At 37.7% G+C, this 27,433-nt stretch overlaps 1 protein-coding gene across 3 annotated transcripts; it reads right to left on the reverse strand.

Moving 5' to 3' along the window:
• Positions 1-7,347: 7,347 nt before the first annotated feature.
• On the reverse strand, positions 7,348-13,268 carry RKF1 (receptor-like kinase in flowers 1). Of its 3 annotated transcripts, none has more exons than XM_079062479.1 (24): positions 12,951-13,268; positions 12,418-12,592; positions 12,227-12,298; positions 12,031-12,099; positions 11,869-11,940; positions 11,691-11,762; positions 11,530-11,601; positions 11,376-11,444; positions 11,121-11,192; positions 10,956-11,027; positions 10,814-10,885; positions 10,660-10,728; positions 10,378-10,443; positions 10,231-10,293; positions 10,069-10,116; positions 9,933-9,976; positions 9,388-9,779; positions 9,118-9,313; positions 8,891-9,037; positions 8,698-8,816; positions 8,415-8,625; positions 8,108-8,345; positions 7,869-8,019; positions 7,348-7,793 (listed from the first exon to the last, which is right to left on the reverse strand). In XM_079062479.1, the coding sequence occupies exons 1-24, from the start codon at positions 13,042-13,044 to the stop codon at positions 7,446-7,448; spliced, it is 3,003 nt and encodes a 1,000-aa protein (XP_078918605.1). In that variant the 5' UTR covers positions 13,045-13,268; the 3' UTR covers positions 7,348-7,445. The 3 variants fall into 3 exon arrangements, with proteins under 3 accessions (XP_078918605.1, XP_078918604.1, XP_078918606.1); XM_079062478.1 differs by having other exon boundaries at positions 11,376-11,447; XM_079062480.1 differs by lacking the exon at positions 12,951-13,268 and having other exon boundaries at positions 11,376-11,447; positions 12,426-12,538.
• Between the last annotated feature and the right edge of the window lie 14,165 nt (positions 13,269-27,433).

The following is a 27,433-nucleotide window of genomic DNA, read 5'->3' on the forward strand; positions in this document are numbered from 1 at the left end:
ATTGTCCATATATGCATAAAGATATAAAACTTTTAACATTCATTTTATCTATCTCTATAGATTTTACATTCCAAGAATGTATCTTGTCCTTCTTATGTCTTTAATTTTAGAAACACATTCCGAGTCGAGGCGAAAAGGCATTGCATGGTCAGAATGTAATTTCTTATTATTCAGTATGTCTCATTCATACAAGATTCGAAATATCATTATGCTCCCACTGGTACTTAGTAAACACACATGTTCTATTCATTCTGATATAAAAACATACTTTGTGGTTTTATATTAAAATGATGATTTCTTTATATCCACAAGTGGATCTCAAGCATTACACTTTTTTTTAGGATAACATGGATTAAGAAAACCTGCAGGCTAATATATATATATATATATATATATATATATATATATATATATATATATATATATATTATATATATATATATATATATATATATATATATATATATATATAAATATTCTAGTAGATGTATATTAAGAAAAGCGATCTTTCTTGAAATATATTTGCTATATTTCATATTGAGAATATGAATTTATTGTAAACAATGTCCTTCTTTGTGTAACATATCTACTTGTGAAAAAGGTTTGACCATAGTCAATGTCATGAGTATGATAAGGACCATAGTCAATGACATCAGTAAAAGAAAATCCTTTTATAACAAGTCTTGCTTTAAATGTTCATAGCCATCCATGTAATGTATTCTTTCTAGAAGAACCACTTACTCCTTCTAGCCTTACTATAGAGAGGAAGTTCAATCAAGACCATACTTGATTATCATACATGGATTACATCTCATGCTCATGAATCTAAGTCATTAATCAGATTTGAGATCTGACATAGCATCTTGGTATTTGATGGATTTGCTTGAAACCATCAATAAAATCTCATCAATGAGATATTCCACATTTCTCAAGGCATAGATGTTTTCTACCACTAATGTGAACAACTTGTGTTTGTGAATAGCTATTATTCAATTTTAACAATCCTTTGTTAAATCTAGTGCCAACTGTAACTGCGTCGGGTTATGGTTCTTGAGCTGCTTCAAGTTCCATGTACCTCCCATTTTCTTTGTCATTAGAAGCTTTCTTTCTACTAACTCGGCTATCAGAAGAATAAGAAAACTTATGCTTGGTGGGTTTACATATAATATTCTACGCCACATTTAGAGTACTATATGCAAATATGTATTTAGTAGATTTTGGATTTAGAAGATTTAGTCCAACATAGGCTTCAAATCCACAAAACATTTAATAAGATAGGGATGGAGCCTTTCCATACAAAATCTTATGAAGAAAATGTTATATCTATTTATCAGTTGGTATTTGTACTCAAGGTACAATTGATAGTGTTATATGTGTTATCCCAAGGAAATAAAAGGAGGAATTTTCTACCGATTAGAAAGAAAATCATACCAAGTAAGATTTAATTCATCCTTTATTATCATTAAGGCCTTAGATAGTTCTTACCGGTTTGTATTTCAACTTTCTATTTGAAACCTTCAACAAAGATTTCACAATTATCTTTTAACATGTAAAATATAATTCATCACTACTATAGTTGTTAATAAATATTTGGTATCTTATGATTAATCTTAGATATTAATTAGAAAGAAAGTCATACACCATAGTGTATAGTTCCTTAATAATTATTTTCTCTACTACTAAGTGAAAATATCATTAAGAATCTTTTATATATAAATAACATTTACATATGTCAAATAAACTACATTATTTGCCTTCACGAATCCCTTTTTGAAGTTGGAATATGTGACTGTCATTTATATAATAAAGATAACAACGTCAAAGATGAGTTTGATTTATTACAAGTTTAAGTCAAAATATTTTGCATATTGAACTTTTTATTTATAACACTATTATTTACTTTATAACTCTTATTAAGAAATCTAGTCACATAAAAAGAATTTTAATCATTTTCGAATATGAAGGTGATCGTTATGAAAAAAAACAATTTAAGTAAATAATCAATCATTCATAAATTAAACTAAAATATATATTTAGGCAAGCTAAATTAAAATATACATTGTTCCAAAACAAAAATTGTTTCATAGTACAAGTGCATTATGTTCCTAACATAATTAATAAACTAAACTCCGAGAGTGTAGTTCAAACTTGATTGTGCTCAGCTAGTTACTCTTCTGTAAATATCTGCAAGCAAATTACAATATTAGATTAACATTTAAGTACCAAGTACCTAAGTGTTATATGAAAAGTATAAGTTCTATCTAGTAGATACCTAAAGTACTAGTCTCTTCCAGACTTTCTTTCCAGATAAGAGGAGCAGGTCCTCTTCCAGTTTCCAGTTTCTCCATAAAAGAAACAAGATCCATCTATGTGGGCCTTATTGGATTTCTTGGGCTTAAAGGTGTTCAGTCCATAAATTATGGGCCTCCTAGACCACACAAGGTGATTCTTTTGGGCCTCGTACCTTTCCTAGTTTGATGTTAGAAACATCTTTAGCATCACATTGATGCCTTTACTAGGTATCATGTTCAGGCGTATTGCTCAAAGTAAATAAATTTGGACTAGGACCTTTAAGTGTATATAATTCATATCTCTTACGAGATTGTCTCTTAAGACATGAACCCATTCATTGAAGTTGTATCTAGTGAATGTTATTGTTTTATTAAGTCATTAAAAAAATAACAATTAATGGTAACGAGAATGGATTATTTAACTACAAAATTTTAACAATATTCATTTAGTATTTTCAATATTTAAACTCTTTAATAATTAATACCCTTTTAGTTTCCAAAAACATTAATTATCAAAGTCTAGGATCCAAGTTGCAAAACAAATAAATGGTTAGGTATCCTTTATCCCATCTATTTGAATTCAACTCGATATATATCGATTATCAATTATATATTACTATACAATTCCTAGATTTATGGGATCGCTAATAACAAATTTAATTAGACATGTTTGATCTCATCAATGCCTCGAAACTCTTTTGCTTAGGTATCATTTATCACAAAAGATTTCCGATCAAATCATCCAATTTGAAAAACATGTGTAATCGGCCTATAACTTGGGTATAGAAATCGCGAAGACACCCCATCCATCAAAAGATAACACTAAGCGGTTAGGTATCATTTATCCCACTCGTGCATACAAGAGATGTACGAGTGCTCTTCAAAAAAGATTGCATAGATTGAGGTTTGTAAAAAGGGTCTTTTATATGTTTTATAATTCTATTTTTAAAAACATATGATATCATGGTTATTACATGCATATAATAAACCATGGTACCAATTTTCAAAAAGAAAATCACCTTTTAAAGGTTCTATATAAAAAGCTAGTTTTTATATAATTCGACACGATTCAATTTTAATAACCAGTATTAAGTTTGAGTGCATTTGAACCTTTTATATATTTAATAAAACTTCATTTTATTACTTATATATTTGGAGTTTGTATAAGTTACAAAATCACCATTTTAAAAATTATATTTGAGTATTTCAAAATTTGACGTTATTAACGTTTTTATAAAACCAGATTTTATTTTAAAACAATAACTTGTTACATCTTATGTCCACATTATAAATTTTGAAAACCAAACTTCATGTGATGTTTATTTTTTCAAAAAATTATTTTAGCATGTGAAAAACTAATTTATCAACCACACATAATAATTGCATTAAATAAACAACACAAACATACATAAAATATATGTGCATAAACATAACCAACTAATAACATTTTTGCGATTCAACACAAAAAATGTCAAGTCCATTCCTAAAAGGACATTTTAAGGGACCAAAATCTTCTTGTAATGTTGTTGTAGAAGCTCTCACTTCAGTAAACACCATTTGTTTTCAAAAGATTGGAAAGGCTTCTTGAAAGCAATATTTCAGCAACTGTCACTAAAAGTCCAACAACCCTTTGTAAACAACATTAGTGACACTTTTCAGAAATTGTCACCGACTTTCAGCATGTTGTTAAACTCGAAAATTACTCTTTGGTTTTCAAAAAATGGCTCAAACTTCATTTCTTGTTACATTTGTGTACTAATAAATTATTTCTAACAACTAATATATTAATTACAAAAATAAACGAAGAAAACTAACCTATTTAATTTATTACATATCATATGAATAAATAAATTATTACAACAATTTTTATAAAACAACAAACACAACAAACACAATGGTCCTTAGCTAGTTTATGTACATCATACATATCAACATACACATTAAACAACCTTTGTTTTTCTAAGACAACTTTAAATGACAAAAGATGCATGAAAAACTTTTGTCACATAACAATTATAAAGTTGTCATAGAAAATATGTATGAACTTGTTTTTATACAAAACCAAGTTATCCATATTCTCCAAAAACTAAGGGTGCGTTTACTTGCAAAAAAAATGGGCCGTTTTCCGGAAAAATTTTCCAAGAAAAATGAGAATTTTGAAAACGCGTTTAGTTCGTATATTTTTCTGAATTTTTCAAGGAAAATGAAAATTTTCCTTTTTTCTAAAATTACAAAGAAGTTGGAAATTTTTGGAAAACCAATAATCATTGTTTTCCACATTTTTCTAATTCCAAAATTTTTCTAAAATATAAACACACACCCACTCCCACCCCATCCACTTCTACCTACCCCCACCTTAACACCCCCAACCCACCACACCCCTACCTACACCCATCCACTCCCAAGCCCACCCCCACCCACACACACACACACAAACATACACACACACCCATCCCCACCCCCACCCCCAACCCTACCACCACAAACACACACATATACACAAACACACAAAGCCACACCTACCCTACCCCTACAAACACACACACATACACACACAAACCCACCCCCACCCCCACAAACACACACACTCACAAACACACACACACACACCCAACACAACTACCATAATCACCGACCTACCATCACCATCACCACCACCACTACCCCATCACCACCACCGCATGTCATCACCACCGCCACCGCCGACCCGCTACTATTTTCTAATAATGAAAACCGATAAAAAAAATACACATCTAAACACGTTTTCTAATTTTCTAAAACTGAAAATGAAGACTGAAGAAGTTTTAACTAAACGCATTTTGTAAATTTTCCAATGAAAAATGAAAACGTTAAACGAAAACTGAAAAGGGAAAATGAAAAACAGAAAATGAAAACTATTTTTCCGTAACTAAACGCAACCTAAGATTTCAAAAAATCAAAAAAGTTTAACCAAACTTGCAAGGTGGCTCTTGATACCAATTGTTGGGATTTTATTCAAAAACTAGTTTCAAAAACAAGAAATTTAGCAACGGAAGACTTGATCATTTTTGAATAACATATATAAGTTAAACCCACCAAGGATCTTCTTGCAAAGTTTGGAAAGAAAAGAAACACAACCAAAGAAGAAAAAGAACAAATAACAACATTTGTAGTTCTTTGGATCCTCTTGGCAGGCTTGGAAGTTGATGAAGAATGATGAACTTTAGAGACACCAACAATAATCCAAATTGATGTAGATGTTAGTCTAAAACTCTTAACTCTTAAGCTTGAAGTTCATAACCAAAGTATGAACTTCAAGAGAGTATAAAAGCAAGTAATATCTTCATGACTTAAGAAGAAAAGGAGAGAGTGTAACATGCCTAGCATGTTACAGTTTTGTGCATGTTCAAGCCAAAGAATGAAATCTTCACTCTCATATATATAGCATGCATAATATACATGGGTCTTTAACCATTAAGAACACATGCTTCTAGTAGGTAGATTTGTTTTCCATGCTTCTCATTACTTTTACATTAAAAAAGTATAAGACCATGCTCTTCTTTTGAATAAATAATTGAAAGCACCATGTCTCTCATTACTTTACATTAAACTATCTTAAAAGTCATATGCTTCCTCTTTTTAGTCTTATTTTATAAAATAATAAAAGAAAGAAGACATAACCTTTATTTTTTATAAACAAAGTTTATAAAATATAAACTTTAACTTTTTGGTAAAAGACAAGAAGAATTCATCTGGTCCAAAATGTTGTGCATGACTTATTAATTCATACCATATGAATTATATATAATGTTACATCCTAATGAAATCTATTATTTCCTAGAAATAACTAATTTCCAATGTAATTATAAGAGTTTATTTAATATTTATTAAAATCAATTTCTAATAAATAATCAATTATATCAAGTTATTGTTAGTGCGACCCTTTAATATCATATGTTAATTAGCAATATCATTTTAATATGATTCTTGAACATATTAGATATTTCAATTTATAGGACATAAGTGATTTCATCATCTCCCTCCTAACGACACGTGTCGCCTCGAAATGTGTACATAATTTATGTTTTCAAGAGATTTTTCTGAACACGTTTGTTGATTGTCTTGAACGTGTTGGTTCTGAATATGTGATCGAAAATTTCATACGAAATGCAATTTTATGTTAAAAACGCATTTGAATTTACAACTTAGGTATATTTGTAACTTTTGCAATTGACGTTTTCGCGAAAATGACATAATTTCTAGTGAAAAATATTCCAATAATGAAATCAAATATTATGGAATAGTCTGAGTTCAAAAACGTAATAAAAAACGCTTAACAAATTGAGTAGCTATCCCAACGAATCATTTCGGTTTTCGTTTCTGGGAAATCAATTATATAACTAACTTATTAGCTTTCTTAAAAAGAACGTAGCTTTTGCATACGATCTCCGTTTTTGACGATCTTTATATGCACGAAGTTGTGTTAACAAGTACTATCCATTTAGAGTGTCATTTGCTACTAAGTATACTTAACACACAAGTTTTTATTTTTCATGTATTAATACCACTTATTTTTGTGAATAATTTTTCGTTTGTTAATGATCAATACCTTTTTGAGACAAGGGGGTATTCCGCATGTAATTTTAAGTGTAATGACTTCATTTCCATTAAAAAACAAGGAATACTATACAATAGGTCCTATTACAAGGGGTTTGTGGTGGTTTGATCGGCAAAAGTTGACATATTTTTACCATTTGTTACACATAATAATATGGAATCTTGAAGTCTAAAGACCTAGAATCAATCATAAAAGCGAAGCTTTTGCATATGTTGGAGTCTCATTTCTCTCCGTAAGGGCTCTTTTGGAGAGACAATCTTAGACTCTATATATATTTATATGGTATCAGAGTCGGCATCATGTATCCTTGTGGCTCACACATCCATGTCTATTGTCTATCCTCATGGAGTCTTTGGATCTATTGGAGAATGTTAATGTATCCCACATTAGTGCGACACATTCTTATAAGTGATTAATATTGCCATGTGATCACAAAGAACACAAATATGAAAGGTGTGGTTTTATATACATTCATATAATGTTGTGATTTTCATAATTAAAGATATTTTACAATTATTTTGAATTTTCAACTGAATTCTTGTTCACCAACACACATGTCATGATTGTGTGAAAGAATCGTTTGTATACATTTGTATTGTGTTAGAATTCTGAGTTTGACCACTGTTGTAACTATGTTGACCTTGCCTCTCACGCCGAAAGTCTCTCATCGCTTTGAATCTCAGATCTTCGGAGTAACCGTTTGCCTCCGGAATTATCTCCGGCACACAAGTTTTCCCATCGAGCATACTTACAACCTCCGTCATCGTCGGCCTCATCGACGGAGAACCGTTCGTGCACAAAAGCGCAACTTTCACCATGGTTTCCGCTTCTTCTCTGTTGATCCTCGACTCCAATCTCTCGTCAAAAAGCTCTTCATAGTGTTTACTCGTTTCCAACCGACAAGCCTGCATAATCGATTCAAAGAGTAATCAGATCTAGAGACAAATTTCAGTAAACTCAATTCAATTTTGGAAACGTACCCAATCTAGAAGACAAATGCAATCGTTTGTTGGAATGTAACTGTTGTTGTTCTTGCCGCTAACGATTTCTAATGCTAGAACTCCGAAGCTGTAAACATCTGCTTTATCGCTCAAGTAACCCCAAAGTGCATACTCAGGTGCCATGTATCCTCTGCAAATTGATCAAGATGTTTTTAGCACAAAAAACGGATTAAAGAAACAAATTTGTCGACTATTTTTGCAAGTATTTGAAGGATTACATTGTTCCAGCAACTTTGGTGCTAACGTGAGTCTTTTCATCCTCATTTAACCTTGCCAATCCAAAATCTGATATTTTAGGGTTCAGATCTTTATCAAGCAAAATGTTTGTTGCTTTGATGTCTCGATGCACAATTTTGATCCTTGATTCTTCGTGAAGAAAAGCTAAACCTCGAGCAATTCCAATACATATCTTGAACCTCGTTGCCCAATCCAACATCAATCGATTTTTACCCAAATCTACATCAACAACAAGAAGTTAGAGATACAAAATAAGGAGAATCAAACTGAAACAATAAGAATACTCACCAAACAAAGCGTTTGCGAGGCTGTTGTTTTCTAAGTACTCATAAACAAGCAACAATTGGTCTCCTTCAATGCAACATCCATGGAGTTTAACAAGATTCGGATGTTGTAAGCACGAAATCACACCAATCTCATTCAAGAACTCACGGTTTCCTTGCCTTGATTGAGCTGAAAGCTGCTTCACTGCAATCACAGTGCCATCACTCAATGTACCCTGCAACCATAATACAAAATGTTACAAACTCAACAATCACAATCACACAAATGAGTTTTTTACGATTATGACCTTGTAAACCGCTCCAAAACCTCCTTCCCCGATTTTGTTTGAAGGGTTAAAGTTGTCCGTAGCCGATTTTAGTTGTTTCAACGAAAATGAAATGGTGTTGAACTCCATTCCTTCAAAATCTATTCAATAAAAAGTTTGAGTAAATATAGATAAACTCACCACTCGTGTACGCATAGTTATGAAGTATCCGTACCTTTTTCATTAGTTCTTCGGCCTTTAAAACATTTTCTCCTCCACAAAATGACCAAGATTAACAATACAAGACATGGAACACCAATCCCAACACCAATATAAACGTCCTTTTTCGTCTTTTTTCCACCCGTTGAACATGTTTTAAAGTCTACAAAACGTAAAATTCCATCAAGATTCAAAAACCAAATAAGGGAAATTTTGTGATGAATGATATATTTGCATGCTTACATGGGTTAACATCGATAGCTGATATAAGAGGTCCATAGACTCCTCTTGTAGGAAAACGGGTCGTCCCTTTACCCGCCCAATAAAACCGTATCTCTAAAATTTTATCGGTCACACTAGCATTGAACGGTACAACCACCGGCCTTTCAACCCCACCGGCCTCATCTTCAATATTAAAATTTCTTCTAACACGCCGTCCCTAAATAACATACAACTCAAATAAGATAACAGACAACAGACAGACAGACAGCAATAGATAGAAGATAGAATCACCTGAATATAAATATCAAATATCCGACGACCAAGACTTCTATACGTGCTATCGTTAGTGAATATGATCTCCGCAAAGTGCAAATTGACCAAATATTCCCCGTTTTCCAAACAATAACCGAAGTAAGTGAGTGTAAGTGGCGAGAAACGTGCGGTTGTGTACAATGGTGACAAACTTGTGTTCCCCTTCAAAGAATCTACGTATCGAGTGTTTTGAAAAATATTGTCATCCATGAAGTCTCCGGTACTACTAAATCCCCAATTCTTGTCACTTTCATATAATTTTGCTGCACCACCATCCACGTCAGCATCTCCTTTGTAAAAAACAGATCGACCGTTACTTTCTCTAACAGTCACATCATTCCCACCACAATTAACATGTACTGAACACGCATCTGCCATAAAACAATATGAGAATCAACATAAAGTTGTGAAAATGAGGATTTTCCCATCAAGTCCAAATATTTTACAAATTTGCCCTCGTTTATTTTTTTCGTTCTGTGTCGTCGTTTGTCAAAAAAATAATATCATTTTAAAATGATACTTACATGTCGGACACTTGGTATCCTGGTTGCACGGAAGGACATCCTGTCTGTTGAGAAAATCATCATAAGTTTATTTTATAGATTGTAGCTACAAAATAAAAAATATAAATGATAGTAAAAGTAACGAAAACAATCTTACATCGGGTTTCCAGTTGAAGAGCTTCTAAACAAGTTCAAGTATATATTCCTGATATAGCAAGAAATGCACAAACACTTTATTTAAAACACCAATACGCGACAAGATGTCACAATATATTACTAATATATAAGTAATGAAATTTATTACAATAGGAGTTTTTACGTGTTTTGTCGACATGTGGGTTGATTAGGTCCTTGCCATGTAAAATTGTTGTAGGAAAGATCACTGCACCACATTAGTTAAATAAAATTGGTAATTTCTTAAAAATTAAACATTTATATTAACGAACTTTTTACGAAATAAACTTACATAGCAGCCCCATTTACCAACAATGCATCCGGTATGTCTCCACTTAGCATGTTACCTGTTAAAAACCTATCAAAAAACCCACATCAACATGTTTTGTTACCTTTAAATGGTAGATTCAAAATAGCTGACAATGACAAAACAGGTTGTACTATGTTTGGTGGACTGAGACTGATGTAATGAGGAAAAAGTTACAACTTATTGTCACCCTTACGACACATTACTTTTATTAATAGTAAAAGAATCACAATAAAATTTGAAAAAAATTCTCATTGTCACACTTACACTAAACGTATGCTTCTCCCGAGGATGTTGTTAGATATCCTCCCTACTAAATTGTTAAAACTTGTATCCCTATCAAATTCATTAAAAGGCGTCATTAAGAATATACATATCATCAAAAATCAAAAGAACAGAAACCCATGTAGAATATACTTACAACAATTCGAGTTCTCTCACTTGCCAAATATAATCCGGTAATTCTCCAGAAAGATTGCAATTTCTCAAGATCCTACATTTATATAAAATGTGAGTTTATGTATTTGTTATTATAAACATCGATGTTAAAGTTATCAACATACAATCTTATTAATCCCGTGGCATTGTTAAGGGGAGGAAATCTCTGAGTTGGACCACTTATGTCACTAATTCTCCTGCAATAGCATGGGAACCATGAGCTTATAACTTTCTTGATATAAAAAGATAATATTTCACGAAGAACAAGTGGGTCCCGTGAGTCGACTCACAGATCATTTAGGTTCTCGAGAAGAGATATGTTCGAAGGAATTGGTCCCGTGAGTCCACTCGCCACAATCTCTCTTCAAAAACATCCAAATATTAGAATTATGATGTGTTTGAAGGTATAACAAAAAATATAAAATAAAAGAACAATGCTTTAAAAGAAAGAAATTAAAGTGGGATCCTATAATATATCACAAATAAATGAAATTGTGTTGCTATTTCTTGCATTTAACCCGAAAAGAAAAGATAGAACCACTTACAATCTAGAAAGTAGTCTCCAATTTTGTATAAAATCAGGTATCGATCCACTGAAGTTGTTTTCGTTTATCCTACTGCATTATAAAGAAAAAAATTAAGTATTCTCAATTTTAGCCTACAAATAATGGCAAAATTGAAGAAAGTCAAAGATTTTACAAATTTGTTAGATTTCCTAGTTGACCAAGCGTAATTGGCAACCTCCCAGTCAACTGATTTGAGGACAAGATCCTGAAATTTAATATTTTTTAGTAAAATTACTAAATAAACTTATTTTTGAACAATAATTAGGTTTATAGATATTACTTAATTATTCTTACAACGATTGCAAATTGATTAATCTCCCTAAATCTGGTGGAATGGTTCCTGAAAATCTGTTTGCTTCAAGGTCCCTAATCAAGAATTTGAAGTGGATGAGTATATAAAAACATATCAACAAAAAGAATTTGATCCTTATGGTAAAATGTCCAAATTGCCCTCAAAATAAAATGAACTTACAGTCTTGTTAGAGTGGTGATATTGCCAAGTTCTGGTGGGATTTCTCCGGTTAACCGGTTGCCAAGAAGTGAACTGAATATGAAAGAATAAGGTTAAGATTAGAAACTTTTTAGTTATCATAAAATTAGATTATGAAATTAAAGGGTAAAAAGGAGATTTCACATTTCTTCTAACTGTGTTAAACCCCATTCAGGTGGAATCGTGCCTTGTAAGTAATTGTAAGCAACATCACTGCAAATAAAACGGAATATTCTTCAATTTCGTTAATCTGGAAAACTTTTGTACTAACATAGGTTATGAAATTAAAGGGTAAAAAAGGGATTTCACATTTCTTCTAACTGTGTAAAAGAGGACTTACAAGGACCGGAGGAAAGGAAGGTTTGCTAGTTCAGGTGAAAGAACGCCGTCAAGACTATAAAACTTGTGTGTGCTGCATACACAAATAAATTATTTGATTTCTATAACTTTCTACTAAAATAATAGCCAAAACTGATATTTTAAATAAAAAGGTGAATAGAAAAAAGAAAGAAGGGAGTTTATAGTTTATACATCCTTACGACATGACAATTTGTATCGTTTTCAATGTTGCAATTGCATCCGATGCTAGCATTAGCTTCTTGAGATAGCTTTGGGACTTCGGAAATGGTGTCAAGATTGCAATTGTCGCCATTAAACCTCCAACTTGTTGCATTCATGGCAGCAAGAATGCTTACAACAGCTTCCACTGAATTGAGTTAAAAGACAAAAAATCACATCTTTTTTCAACCAGAGTGTACAAGAAAGATTGGAAATCATCATTTGGTCAAAACTCAGAAGTCAAACTACGCATAAAGTGGGATTTTAATGATCTCGTTTAATATATATATCATTAGATTCAGTTACTCCCTAAATTATAACCAATAGATTAATAAACCTTTAAATTAATCATGAAAAGATGTAAGTTTTGACTTTTAAAGACAACCCAGGTCATAATGTTCTTACAATTTGGGGGAAAAAGTTTGATACAGATGCTGAACTTGTGAACATAAAAAAATCTGAAACCAATGGGGGTTTTCACTAAATGTTAAGAAAGATTAGGTTACCTTCTTGTTGCGGCACAATGGATTCAGCAAATTGTAGGAAGGGGACGAAGATGAAGGTTAGAAAGAGTATGAATGAAGCTTTACTTGCCGCCATTGTTGCAGAGGTCAGGAGTAGGTGGGGGAGAGGAGAAGATAGAGATGAATGTGGGTATGGGTTTGAAATTATTGGAGATCAATCTGCTGCAGTTTTTGAAGATTCGTAGACAAGATAAGTCAAATGTGCAAATCCTTTTTTAATTCTTGTAAGCAGTCGACATGAAAACTACTGATGATGATAGATTCATCGTTCAGACGGGTGTTTCTTGACTTATTGAGAAAAAACGTGCGGATTATGACCGGATTATGCCCGGTGGCGGTTATAATATGTTACGGTTAATGAGAAAAGTTGCAAAGGGGTTGATATTTGAATGTTTAATTGCATTTAGTTTATTAAACTTAACCATTATATTTTTAATTGAATGGGCTCTGACCATTTTAATTGAAAAATAATTATTAAATCTTTATGTAAATATCATAAATTAGATTTTGTAATAAATATTTTTGGTTAAATATATCTCATTAAATTTTTAATGATCTATGTAATTTACCAAAAATTACAACTTCAGTCTTCTCTTATATTTTTTTTTTTGACAAACATGGTCTATGTGGTTTTTAAATCATGCATGATTGGTTCCTATTTTTCATTTTATTACAAATTTAATCTAAAATTGTTATTATATCATTTTTTAATTTATTTTTCTTTTTCTTTCTTTTTCCAACAAGATCAAACTTACCAATTCGCCATTAATTATAAGGTTATTACTATTTCCGTTGCAATATATCTCACCACTTCGTATCATAAAAAATAATTATCACTAACAGGTTTTATAATATATTTTAATTATCATCGTACAACGAATGAGATAGCAAACGGGCAACAAGCTGCGCCGCTAAGCCTTTTTGTATGGTAAAATCAGTTCTTTTGAAGACTACATCCATAAATCTACGGGATATAACATTGTTATGCATGATCCGTTATACTCTATTAAGAAGTTTCACCGCATCCGAGTCACGGATATAACACATGTTGATTTTTCATGCACGATTTTTCATGTTTGGTGACTTTACCTGTAGCAGCTTTTAAAGCAGTCTGTCCCACTGTGAAACCCCCAACCCACGAGAGGGGATACACATGTATAGTTCACACATATGTGTTTCCCTCCAGCCCATCCAAAAATCAAAATGTCAGACGGTCTAAGGGTTGACCTTTTTTCAGCCGGGTTAGTCAAGAAATTCATAGGTTTTCTTGGCGGAAACTCTAACACACTTAAATATGTTAAACAAAACATCCCTAACCATATTGTGCATGTATTTGAACCATGTGAGTTATTTACAATGAACTGCATGCTCTCCAAAAGAGTCCAAACATGCCTTGCGGCACACCGGACATATCTCATCATGAAACATCCCAAAAATACCACCCAAAAATTTCGTTTTTAAAGCATTATTAAAACCATCATTTCATTACCAAAGTATAAAAACCATAAGCTATGTGTTTCAAAATCTCATAAGATCTATCACATGTCAAATCTCATGTCAAATATCATATCAAAATATCAGAGTAAAACTCCCAGGCTGAAGACTGTGGTGTGTGCCATGCGATCATCCCGAGCCCTTCCCTTTGCTAGTGGAAGTACCTGAAACCAAAATTGAAAATTGTAAGCACAAAGCTTAGTGAGCTCCCCAAACTACCACATACCATAAAATGACACATAAAGCACATACTAGGCCTTGCCCACTGCATTAGACCGAAGTCCGGAATATCTTGGGCCTTGCCCACTGCATCGAACCGAAGTCCGGAATAACTTGGGCCTTGCCCACTATATCGGACCGAAGTCCGGAATAACTCAGGCCTTGCCCACTGCATCGGACCAAAGTCCGGAATAACTCGGGCATTGCCCACTGCATCGGACCGAAGCCCGGAATAACTGAACATAACATATACATAAACATGTAACATAAACATATAACTACTGCATCGGGCTTGCCCGGCATCGGACCGATGTCCGGAACACAAAGCACATAACATAAACATGCATGAATCACAAAGACATCAGACATACATACTACTTCTCGGGATCACCCCGGCATCGGACCGAAATCCGAAACTACTATATCTAAACGGGCCGGCATTATGGCCGTAGACCCGTTCCTAAAGGAGGAAACTCACCTCCCGTAACTGGCTGCTGAAACACTGAGCGGAGAATATCTGGTTGCTGCTCCGGCGATTCTCCGGCTATAAATTCCACAATGACACTTAGTCAGAAACTAATAGCTATCCTGTAACGCTCGTAGATCCGGGCTAGTCAATCTAGAGATAATAAGGGTCGAAAACGACTTTTCGACAAAACATTATTTAGAATAAATAATCTTAACCAAGTTGTAGAATATGTCTCAAGGGTTCCGTACATATAAAGAACGCCGAAATCCGAGTTATAACGAAGAAGTTATGACCCGTCGAATTTTCGCGACGGAACCGGCACGGCACCGGGAAGCGTAAATAGTGAATTTACGATAGAGCGACTTTTAGCCTTAGCGACCTAAACGAAAGTCGTAGAATACGTTAAACCGAGAGCGTCCATAAAAAGAACGCCCAAATCTGACTTCGTATGAGGAAGTTTTGATTTTTCGAAGTTTCGGCTTAGCAGTGTACAGCCCGAAGTTCGAATATTAGAACGAGCGGTTTTTAGCCGACACAACCTAAAAGGGAATCGAAGATCTCGTTAATAGTAGCATAACGATAAAAAGACAGACAAAAACGGACGTCGGATGAAGAAGTTATGAATTTTTAACGGACCAATCATGTCCCCGCCTGTTAAAAATATAACTTTTAAAATAAAATCAAAATTATCCGACAGAGTCTAAACGAAAGTTGTAGAGTATGTTCCCGCCTACGTGTGGATATAAAGAACGTCGAAAACGGAGCTCATATGCGAAAGTTATGAATTTTAGAAGTCGGAAAGGAAAATTGCGAGACTGATGCGAAATTGATGACGTGGCAGCATCTGGGCCATCGCTTGCTGATCACGGCTCAGCCTTCGGATTCGGACACCTGGCTTACAAACGCAGCGCGTACAAGTAGAACGCCCAGCGTCCGAAGAACGCCTCGCGTCGGAAGGGAACGCCGCGCGTACTCGTATCCTTCATGCGGTCCGAGAACAAGCCACGTCGCCCCACCGAAGCCTCGACATCTGGCAGCCTTATCCGAGCTATGCCCCGCGTAGAGTTGCTAAACGCCCAGCGTAAAGTCCGAACTTCAGCCTACAAAAGGGGGTCGAGGCTGCCATCTTTTTCACACCAAAATTCATTCTCTCTCTAACTTCTTTCTCTCTCTAAAGGTTCCAAATCCCCCCTAAGCCTATGTAAACCCCCTAGCACCCGAAGGAAGCCCCAAGGCTCCCCGGAGTCCCGAGAAAAAGGGTCTTTCGGTTCGGAAATGCTGCTCCAAGCGAAGCCCGGTTTTCTATAAAACCCGCTGTAAGTGAGTTACGCCTATGCAATTTTTAATATAGCTTTTAAATAATTATAGTAACATTATTAGGACCTTAAAATAATTATTTGGTCTATTATTATGAGTTATATAGAGTGTTGTTTAACGTCTATATAATAATAATAATAGCTAGACTATTAATTAGTCGCGGTTAACATTAGACTAAACTCTAGTGGTAATGATACTATGTTTTGTCTGAGGGAAATTGTTTTAACAGTAACGAAGTGTTGTCCAAGTACCGAGTCATCACCTTATCAGCTGAGTGCATGGTCCCTTTCATCTTACACATACATATGAAGTATTTTATATAAACTATGTGTTATGTGTGCATATTGTCTGTATACTTGCTGTCTATGCTGGGTGAAAGATTTTTATACATGCTTTAAATGATTTAAAATGTATATATATATTTTATATCTACAAAATATGTTGGGTAAAACATGGGTAGATGAAATATGAGTCGGATGATGAGGTGAGAGGTGAAATAGACCATGAGGTGAGGGTGAGAGGTGGACGATGTGAGAAGCCTTGTACCCAAATGTTGGCCCCGTCATCTAGCAGAGTATAGATGACAACCACAGACCATTCTAGACAGTCCAGTGGAACACTAGCAGGCTCGCAACCTGTAGGTGTTGTGAACGATGTGTTCACCGGTGTACTCTCAAAACCCATTGACATGTATTGCGAGTGGATTCTCGGAAACGATACTGTTGATAAACGAAATAGCCCTGGCAGCTATGGATTTAGTGCCCGCTGAGTAAACCTTGGCAACTATGGATTTAGTGCCCGTTGAGAAAACCCTGGCAACGATGGATTTCGTGCCTATTCCTTAGAAATTGTTTTAACAGTAACGAAGTGCTGTCCAAGTACCGAGTCATCACCTTATCAGCTGAGTGCATGGTCCCTTTCATCTTACACATACATATGAAGTATTTTATATAAACTATGTGCTATGTGTGCATATTGTCTGTATACTTGCTGTCTATGCTGGGTGAAGGATTTTTATACATGCTTTAAATGATTTAAATATATATATATATATATATATATATATATATATATATATATATATATATATATATATTTTTATATCTACAAAATATGTTGGGTAAAACATGGGTAGATGAAATATGAGTCGGATGATGAGGTGAGAGGTGAAATAGACCATGAGGTGAGGGTGAGAGGTGGACGATGTGAGAAGCCTTGTACCCAAATGTTGGCCCCGTCATTTAGCAGAGTATAGATGACAACCACGGACCATTCTAGACAGTCTAGTGGAACACTAACAGGCTCGCAACCTGTAGGTGTTGTGAACGATGTGTTCACCGGTGTACTCTAAAAACCCATTGACATGTATTGCGAGTGGATTCTCGGAAACGATACTGTTGATAAACGAAATAGCCCTGGCAGCTATGGATTTAGTGCCCGCTGAGTAAACCTTGGCAACTATGGATTTAGTGCCCGTTGAGAAAACCCTGGCAACGATGGATTTCGTGCCTATTCCTTAGGATGATCCTTAGGAATGAATGAACAAGAAAATAGCTGATTCTTAGGGTAGATCCTTAAGAGTAAATAAGATAAAGGGGATGGTAATTGGGTTAATTGTTTGATGATCAAACATAATAATTATATTATTGTGGGTTGAAAACCCTATGTACTCACCAGGTTTCCCAACCTGACCCACTCAGTTTATTTGTATCACAGGTGTCGATATGAAGTTACATTACACTGAGAGATTTAAAAGAGATGTAGATCACTAGTGTAAATGAATGTAAGTTATGTTTATGCTTATGTTTCTGTATTGACGATGACATCCCAATGTTTTAAAATGAATAAAAATACAATTCTTCGGAAATGCTTTGATAACGTATTTATCATGTTTTTCTGGGAACAAATTCCGCAACATTTTCATTAAAAGAGGTACTCTGATTTTTATAAAGCATAAACAAAATCGGTCTTTTCTGACCGTGAAAATGGGGATGCCACAGTTCGTATCAGAGCATTAGTTTAAGCGAACTAGGAATATGGATTTATTACTAGACTTAAACTTAGAATGCCAAGCGATGATCTTGAGAAGAGTGTCTATTATATTTTAGGTAGTACACCTGAATAGACACAAGCACTAGCTTATTTAGGGAAAATGCCTAACATGCTTTTATGTGCTAAATGATTTATGATATGCATTATATGATCGGATCTATGGTCTGTTGCCGACCGGATCTGGAAACTTTATGTGTTCAGATTTCTAAACGTCTAATTACAGTATTAGAACTGGCATGTAACTTTTCGGAGTGATAGGGAGAATTACACGTCAATCGTAAATTAAGTCTTCTCTATCTAAATTCTCGTCACTCCACACCGAACGTCTGATTTGGTGCATAGATCAACATGGTGAGCACTTGAAGAGGATTTGGAAGCAGTAACCCGCAGCCCGAGCCACCAGTGACTGAGTGTGTGCCAGAGGTAGCAACTGCACCCGAGACGATCACGATGGCAGGAGTACAAGCAATGGTGCAGATGATGTTGGATCGTCAGATGGAAGAGACAAGACGATTACTTCAACAAAATAAGGACGAACTTACTGTGCCAGTAAGCCAGGCACCCACTCTTGAGGCAGCCATCTGGGTTGGAATTGGCAAGAAGAGGAAATTTGAGGGATCTTTAAGGTCCAACGGGAACAACATGTTCTCACAGTCTGGAGGAGGAAGAGGTGAGGCAACATGGTGTAACAAGTATGGAAGGAAACACAACAGGAGATGCCCTAAGGAAGTAACCTGCTTCAAATACGGGAAGACTGGTCACTAAGCCCAAAAATGATCAACCAAGGAGGGAGTTTGCCTTAAGTGTAGTGGAGAGGGACACTTCAAGCAAGATTGCCCGGTGAGAGCTACGACGCCAAATGTACCGCTGAAGCACTATGAGAGATACGACGAGGAAGTGACTTGCTACAAATGTGGAAAGAAAGGGCATTACGCCAGCAAGTGCACATCCAAAAAGAGGGTGTGCTACAGATGTAACAAAGAAGGGCATTTATCTAGGGACTGCCCGAAGAAAAATGAAGCAGCAAGAGCGGATGCACCTCCGAAGCCAAGAAGCATCCTTAACGAAGCATCTAACAATACAAGGAATCAGGAGTGAGGACAAATATATGAGGAACAAGTCACGAAGTAGTCATGTATATAGTAATATGTGGTGTAGCCTATTAGAAGCATAGTATAGAGTGAACTTGAACGCCTATGTAATCGTTTCAAGGAATAATATAAAAACCTTCGTTTTGCTATCTGATGTGTTAAGCTGTTGTGTGATTTACCTGTATGGTGACTTGGAAAACTATGAGAAAATACTTGGGACGAGTATGAGTAGGTGTGAATGGTAGTAGAGGCCTATACTACCAGAAGCACAGGACTCACACTTAGATCAGGGAAAGTCACAAGGTTACCAAGGAGCTAGTAATTGATTCCGTTTTATTCAAGTATGTCGTTACCATTATTTCGGTAATGACTAAGAAGATGATTGTTATTCCGACCCTAGTGGTCATATCAAGTTGAGTCCGACTACGACGAGTATGTTAAATGGTTCGGAGAACCAAGTTTGAAGTAGCATCTGACTTAAACCAGAAGATTAAAATGAAGGATAATCAAAGCGATCGGTAGAGGTATCGCGATAGTTTCTTGTAGCTAGAAATGCTACATTTTAAGATGAGATTAGAACATGAAGGAAAGTAAAGTCTGTTCTGGAGACCTGAGTCTAATTGCAATATACGATGATAGGTCATTAGAATACGACACATCAGTCCATTGTAGTAATAAAGAACTTATCTTCAGTTGCTAAGAAGAAGAAGGAGTCTCCAGAGAGATTGTGACTCGATTGTCATAATTTGGAGTCTAACGAGTAGGTACAAGATCGAGTACCGCCTGTAGTCAAGGAGTCTAAGAGTTAGATACTCGTTCGAAGAAACATCAAAGTTATGGTTATCACTTAGGATGAAGAGATAACGGATGGAGTCATCATGTGAGCCATGTTTCGTTGATGATTCCGGGACGTAATCATCCTAAGGGGGAGTTAATTGTAACGCCCGTAGATCCGGGCTAGTCAATCTAGAGATAATAGGGGTCGAAAATGACTTTTTGACAAAAGATTATTTACAATAAATAATCTTAACCAAGTTGTATAATATGTCTCAAGGGTTCCGTACATATAAAGAACGCCGAAATCCGAGTTATAACAAAGAAGTTATGACCCGTCGAAGTTTCGCGACGGAACCGACACGGCACCGGGAAACGTAAATAGAATGATAGAGCGACTTTTAGCCTTAGCGACCTAAACGAAAGTCGTAGAATACATTAAACCGAGAGCGTACATAAAAAGAACGCCCAAATCTGACTTTGTATGAGGAAGTTATGATTTTTCGAAGTTTCGGCGTAGCAGTGTACAACCCGAAGTTCGAATATTAGAGCGAACGGTTTTTAGCCAACACAACCTAAATGTGAATCGAAGATCTCGTTAATAGTAGCATAACGATAAAAATACAGACGAAAACAGACGTCAGATGTAGAAGTTTTAAATTTTTAACGGACCAATCATGTCCCGGCCTGTTAAAAATATAGCTTTTAAAATAAAGTCAAAATTAGCCGACGGAGTCTAAACGAAAGTTGTAGAGTATGTTCCCGACTACGCGTGGATATAAAGAACGTCAAAAACGGAGCTCGTATGCGAAAGTTATGAATTTTAGAAGCCGGAAAGGAAAATTACGAGACTGATGCGAAATTGATGACGTGGCAGCATCTGGGCCGTCGCTTGCTGATCACGGCTCAGCCTTCGGATTCGGACACCTGGCTCGTAAACGCAGCGCGTACAAGTAGAACGCCCAACGTCCGAAGAACGCCTCGCGTCGGAAGGGAACGCTGTGCGTACTCGTATCCTTCATGCGGTCCGAGAACAAGCCATGTCGCCCCACCGAAGCCTCGACATCTGGTAGTCTTATCCGAGCTACGCCTCGCGTAGAGTTGCTAAACGCCCAGCGTAAAGTCCGAAATTCAGCCTATAAAAGGGGGCCGAGGCTGCCATCTTTTTCACACCAAAATTCATTCTCTCTCTAACTTCATTCTCTCTCTAAAGGTTCCAAACCCCCCCCCTAAGCCTAGGTAAACCCCCTAGCACCCGAAGGAAGCCCCGAGGCTCCCCGGAGTCCCGAGAAAAAGGGTCTTTCGGTTCGGAAATGCTGCTCCAAGCGAAGCCCGGTTTTCTATAAAACCCGCTGTAAGTGAGTTACGCCTATGCAATTTTTAATATAGCTTTTAAATAATTATAGTAACATTATTAGGACCTTAAAATAATTATTTGGTCTATTATTATGAGTTATATAGAGTGTTGTTTAACGTCTATATAATAATAATAATAGCTAGACTATTAATTAGTCGCGGTTAACATTAGACTAAACTCTAGTGGTAATGATACTATGTTTTGTCTAAGGGAAATTGTTTTAACAGTAACGAAGTGTTGTCCAAGTACCGAGTCATCACCTTATCAGCTGAGTGCATGGTCCCTTTCATCTTACACATACATATGAAGTATTTTATATAAACTATGTGTTATGCGTGCATATTGTCTGTATACTTGCTGTCTATGCTGGGTGAAAGATTTTTATACATGCTTTAAATAATTTTAAATGTATATATATTTTATATCTACAAAATATGTTGGGTAAAACATGGGTAGATGAAATATGAGTCGGATGATGAGGTGAGAGGTGAAATAGACCATGAGGTGAGGGTGAGAGGTGGACGATGTAAGAAGCCTTGTACCCTAATGCTGGCCCCGTCATCTAGCAGAGTATAGATGACAACCACGGACCATTCTAGACAGTCCAGTGGAACACTAGCAGGCTCGCAACCTATAGGTGTTGTGAACGATGTGTTCACCGGTGTACTCTAAAAACCCATTGACATGTATTGCGAGTGGATTCTCGGAAATGATACTGTTGATAAATGAAATAGCCCTGGCAGCTATGGATTTAGTGCTCGCTGAGTAAACCCTGGCAACTATGGATTTAGTGCCCGTTGAGAAAACCCTGGGAACGATGCACTTCGTGCCTATTCCTTAGGAATGAATGAACAAGAAATAGCTGATTCTTAGGGTAGATCCTTAAGAGTAAATAAGATAAAGGGGATGGGTAATTGGGTTAATTGTTTGATGATAAAACATAATAATTATATTATTGTGGGTTGAAAACCCTATGTACTCACCAGGTTTCCCAACCTGACCCACTCTGTTTATGCTTATGTTTCTGTATTGACGATGACATCCCAATGTTTTAAAATGAATAAAAATACATTTCTTCGGAAATGTTTTGATAACGTATTTATCATGTTTTTCTGGGAATAAATTCTGCAACATTTTCATTAAAAGAGGTACTCTGATTTTTATAAAGCATAAACAAAATCGGTCTTTTCTGGCCGTGAAAATGGGGATGTCACATATCCTTAGGGTGAAATGACCCTTTTACCCCTGACTAAAGTCCACATCATGGTCAAAGTCAACTTCCCAGTTGACCGGACTCGCCGAGTTGGCTCGACAACTCGCTGAGTCCCAATCTTCTCATCTACCCCCAACCCGACTCTACTCGTCGAGTTTAGCAAGAACTCGACGAGTTCTCCTTCAATCATAACATCGAGACCATCTTCATCTGACTCGCCGAGTTCTTCCTGAACTCGTCGAGTTTATCTTCATCTTAATAACGTGTCTAGTCTGTGACTCTCCGAGTTGTATGAATAACTCGTCGAGTCCGTCTTCATGAGTTGGGAGATGGCCTTGGACTCGCCGAGTACGTTCCTGCACTCGCCGAGTCTCATGGTTTCCAGATCCATGGCTTTGTTCATTTCATTAAGTCCCTTCCCTGAACTCATCCAAATCCCTTCTGAACTAAAATGGGTTCCTTTGAGTCATAACAGTTTTGGGAACCAACTCACGACTCGCCGAGTCCCAAGAACGACTCGTCGAGTCGATGCATGTCCAAGTCTAATAATTCGATTTCTAATGTGCAAAACTCATCCAGGAGGTAGATCTATGCTCCTAAGATCGGTATAACACGTAGAGCCACGAACTTTACGTTCATGCATGGGAATTTTATGCTCAAAGGACCAAAAATGGGGTTTATTTCATTCTCGGGGTTCTCATGGCCATAAAGATGGCACCTTTATGCCATGAGGACCCTCCAAGGTTCCAGATCTGAGTGTAAATCGACTTGGGACGTCCAAGTCCCAAGGATCAAGCTTCTTGGACCCAAAACTACATAAAAATGACCACAAGGAGATCTAAGAAACTACAAGTCAAGTATGAGGCTTGGTTACCAGAAAGTGAAGAGAAGCTGATGTTGTTCCTGGATCTACAACCTTTTCTTGAAGTCCTCTTTCTTCCTCTTCTTCTCACAAGCTTCAAATACACCAAATAACTCTCAAAATCACAAAGAAAGCTCAAGTTCACTTATGGAGGATTAGGGTTTCGGGATTACTGCTCTGGAGGTGATGAAGGCTGGACAAGAGGCCTATAATGTTGCTTAAATAGGGTGTAAACCCTAAATATTAGGGTTTCCCCCAGACTGGCCTACTCGTCGAGTCAAGGCGTGGACTCGCCGAGTAGGTCACTTAAACCCGCGTCCAAACCTGGCATCTACTCGACGAGTTAGGGCTACAACTCGTCGAGTAGATCTTATAAAATGACATTTAATGAATTAGATACGTACCAGAAACATGCTGTTACAATTCTCCCCCACTTGTCTTAGACTTCGTCCTTAAAGTCTGCTGCATCTGGAAACAACTCCGGGTAATGCTCTCTCATCTCCTCCTCGGGCTCCCATGTCCACTCCGAGCCCTTGCGGTGCTTCCACTGCACCTTCACTAACTCTACTCTCTTATTCCTCAGCTCTTTCACCTTGCGATCTAGAATCGCCACTGGTCTCTGGATATAGTTCAGGCTATCGTCAACCTGAATGTCCTCCAGGGGTACCACTACTGAATCATTCACTAAGCACTTCCGCAACTGAGAAACATGGAACGTGCTGTGGATCTGGCTGAGCTCTGGTGGCAGATCTAACCGATAAGCATCCCATCCTACAAGGGCCAAAACCCTAAACGGACCAATGAACCTGGGGCCCAGCTTGCCCCGCTTCCGAAATCTGATAACACCCTTCCAGGGTGACACTTTCAGGAGGACCATATCGCCCACCTGAAACTCCAAGTCCGAACGCTGCTTATCGGCGTAACTCTTCTGCCGACTCTGAGCAGTCTGGAGCCTACTCCGGACTTGCTGAATTCGCTCCGTAGTCTTGAGTACTACCTCCGTACTCCCCATGACTCTCTGACCGACCTCACCCCAACAGATTGGGGTCCTACACTTCCTCCCGTAGAGCATCTCGAAGGGAGGCCGGTCTATACTGGAGTGGTAGCTGTTGTTATACGAAAACTCCGCTAACGGAAGATATGTATCCCAACTGCCACCGAAATCTAGCACTCATGCTCGAAGCATGTCCTCGAGAGTCTAAATCGTCCTCTCGCTCTGCCCGTCCGTCTGAGGGTGGAAAGCGGTGCTGAAATGGAGACGAGTACCCATCTCGTCGTGAAACCGCTTCCAAAATCTAGAAGTAAACCGGACATCTCGGTCGGACACCACCGAGACAGGCACTCCATGACGTGCCACTACTTCTCGCACATAAATCTCGGCCAACTTCTCGGCCGAGATACTCTCCTAGATCGGTATAAAGTGAGCGCTCTTGGTCAATCGATCCACGATGACCCATATCGAATCAACCCCACGTGCGGTCTTGGGAAGCTTTGCAATAAAATCCATAGTGATATCCTCCCATTTACACACGGGAATATCCAACGGCTGCATCTTGTCGTGCGGCCTCTGGTGCTCCGCCTTGACCTTCCTGCAGGTCAGGCACCTCTCAACGTACCAGGCGACGTCTCGCTTCATGCAGGGCCACCAATAATCCGGGTGAAGATCCCTGTACATCTTCGTCGCTCCTGGGTGGATGGAGAACCGAGACTTGTGGGCCTCATCCATCAACACTTGCCATACTCCTCCCCAGTACGGTACCCAGACCCTCCCGTGTAGGGTCAACAATCCCCGACTGTCATAATCAAACGAAGCCACTCGACCAACTATCCTCTCGCACTTCTGGCGCTCCTCCTTCAGGCCCTCAACCTGCGCCTCTCTAATCTTCTCCAACAGTGGAGTAACTACTGTCATCCTGAAGCAGATATCTCGAATCGGAGCCGCTACCGCCTTGCTGCTCAGGGCGTCGGCGACTACGTTGGCCTTGCTCGGGTGGTAGAGGATCTCACAATCGTAATCCTTTACCACGTCTAACCACCGACGCTGCCTCATGTTCAGATTCGGCTGATCCATGAGGTACCTCAAACTCCTGTGGTCCGTGTAAATAGTACACCGGACCCCATAGAGGTAATGTCGCCAAATCTTGAGGGCGAACACTACATCCCCCAACTCCAAATCATGCGTCGGGTAGTTAGCCTCGTGAGGCTTCAACTGTCTCGAGGCATAAGCTATCACTTGCCCCCGCTGCATCAACACTGCTCCCATACCTGTGATCGAAGCGTCACAATAGACTACAAACTCATCTACTCTTTCTGGCAGGGTAAGAATCGGCGCCTCGCACAATCGCTGCCTGAGCGTCTCAAAGGCTGCCTGCTGCTCAGGACCCCAATGAAACACTACCGACTTCTTGGTCAGTCGGGTCAATGGTACTGATATCTTGGAGAAATCCTGGATGAATCTCCTGTAGTACCCTACCAGGCCCAGGAAGCTCCAAATCTCGGATGGAGACCTCGGGACCTCCCACTGCATCACGGCCTCTATCTTGGCCGGGTCAACTAATATACCCCTCTGGTTGACAAGGTGCCCTAGAAACTGTACCTCGCGCAACCAGAACTCACACTTGGAAAACTTTGTGAAAAGCCTCTCCCTCCTCAAGGTCTCTAGCACCTCCCTCAGGTGCTCCTCGTTCTGCTCCTCTATCTTGGAATAGACCAAGATGTCATCAATGAATACTATCACTGACCGATCCAGCATCGGCCTACACACGCGGTTCGTGAGGTCCATGAACGCAGCTGGAGCATTGGTGAGCCCAAACGGCATCACCACAAACTCATAATGACCATAGCGGGTCCTAAAAGCGGTCTTCTGCACATCCTCATTTCTGACCCGCATCTGGTGATATCCGGACCATAGATCAATCTTGGAAAACCAAGATGCTCCCTGAAGCTTATCGAACAAATCATCTATCCTCGGGAGTGGGTAACGGCTCTTCACCGTTACCTTATTCAGCTCCCGGTAATGAATGCACATACGGTGCGACCCGTCCTTCTTCTTCACAAACAGGATCGGGGCTCCCCATGGTGAACTGCTCGGCCTGATAAAACCCTTTTCTAGCAGCTCTTGCAGCTGCGTACACAACTCCTGCATCTCGGGAGGAGCCAACCGATACGGTGCCTTGGCTATCGGAGCTGCACCAGGAATCAGGTCAATCCGAAACTCAACCTGTCTCTCACGAGGTATCCCAGGCAAATCCTCTGGGAATACATCCGGGTACTCTCGTACCACCGGTACATCATCAACCGTCGTCTTACCCTTATCCGGGTACTCTCGTACCACCGGTACATCATCAACCGTTTTTGTATTGACGATGACATACCAATGTTTTAAAATGAATAAAAATACATTTCTTCGGAAATGTTTTGATAACGTATTTATCATGTTTTTCTGGGAACAAATTCCGCAACATTTTCATTAAAAGAGGTACTCTGATTTTTATAAAGCATAAACAAAATCGGTCTTTTCTGGCCGTGAAAATGGCGATGTCACATATCCTTAGGGTGAAATGACCCTTTTACCCCTGTCTAAAGTCCACATCATGGTCAAAGTCAACTTCCCAGTT

The sequence above is a fragment of the Lactuca virosa genome, chromosome 7 (genome assembly GCF_052849685.1).
Source record: "Lactuca virosa cultivar CGN04683 chromosome 7, Lactuca_virosa_CGN04683_v6, whole genome shotgun sequence".
NCBI classification, from domain to species: Eukaryota; Viridiplantae; Streptophyta; class Magnoliopsida; order Asterales; family Asteraceae; genus Lactuca; species Lactuca virosa.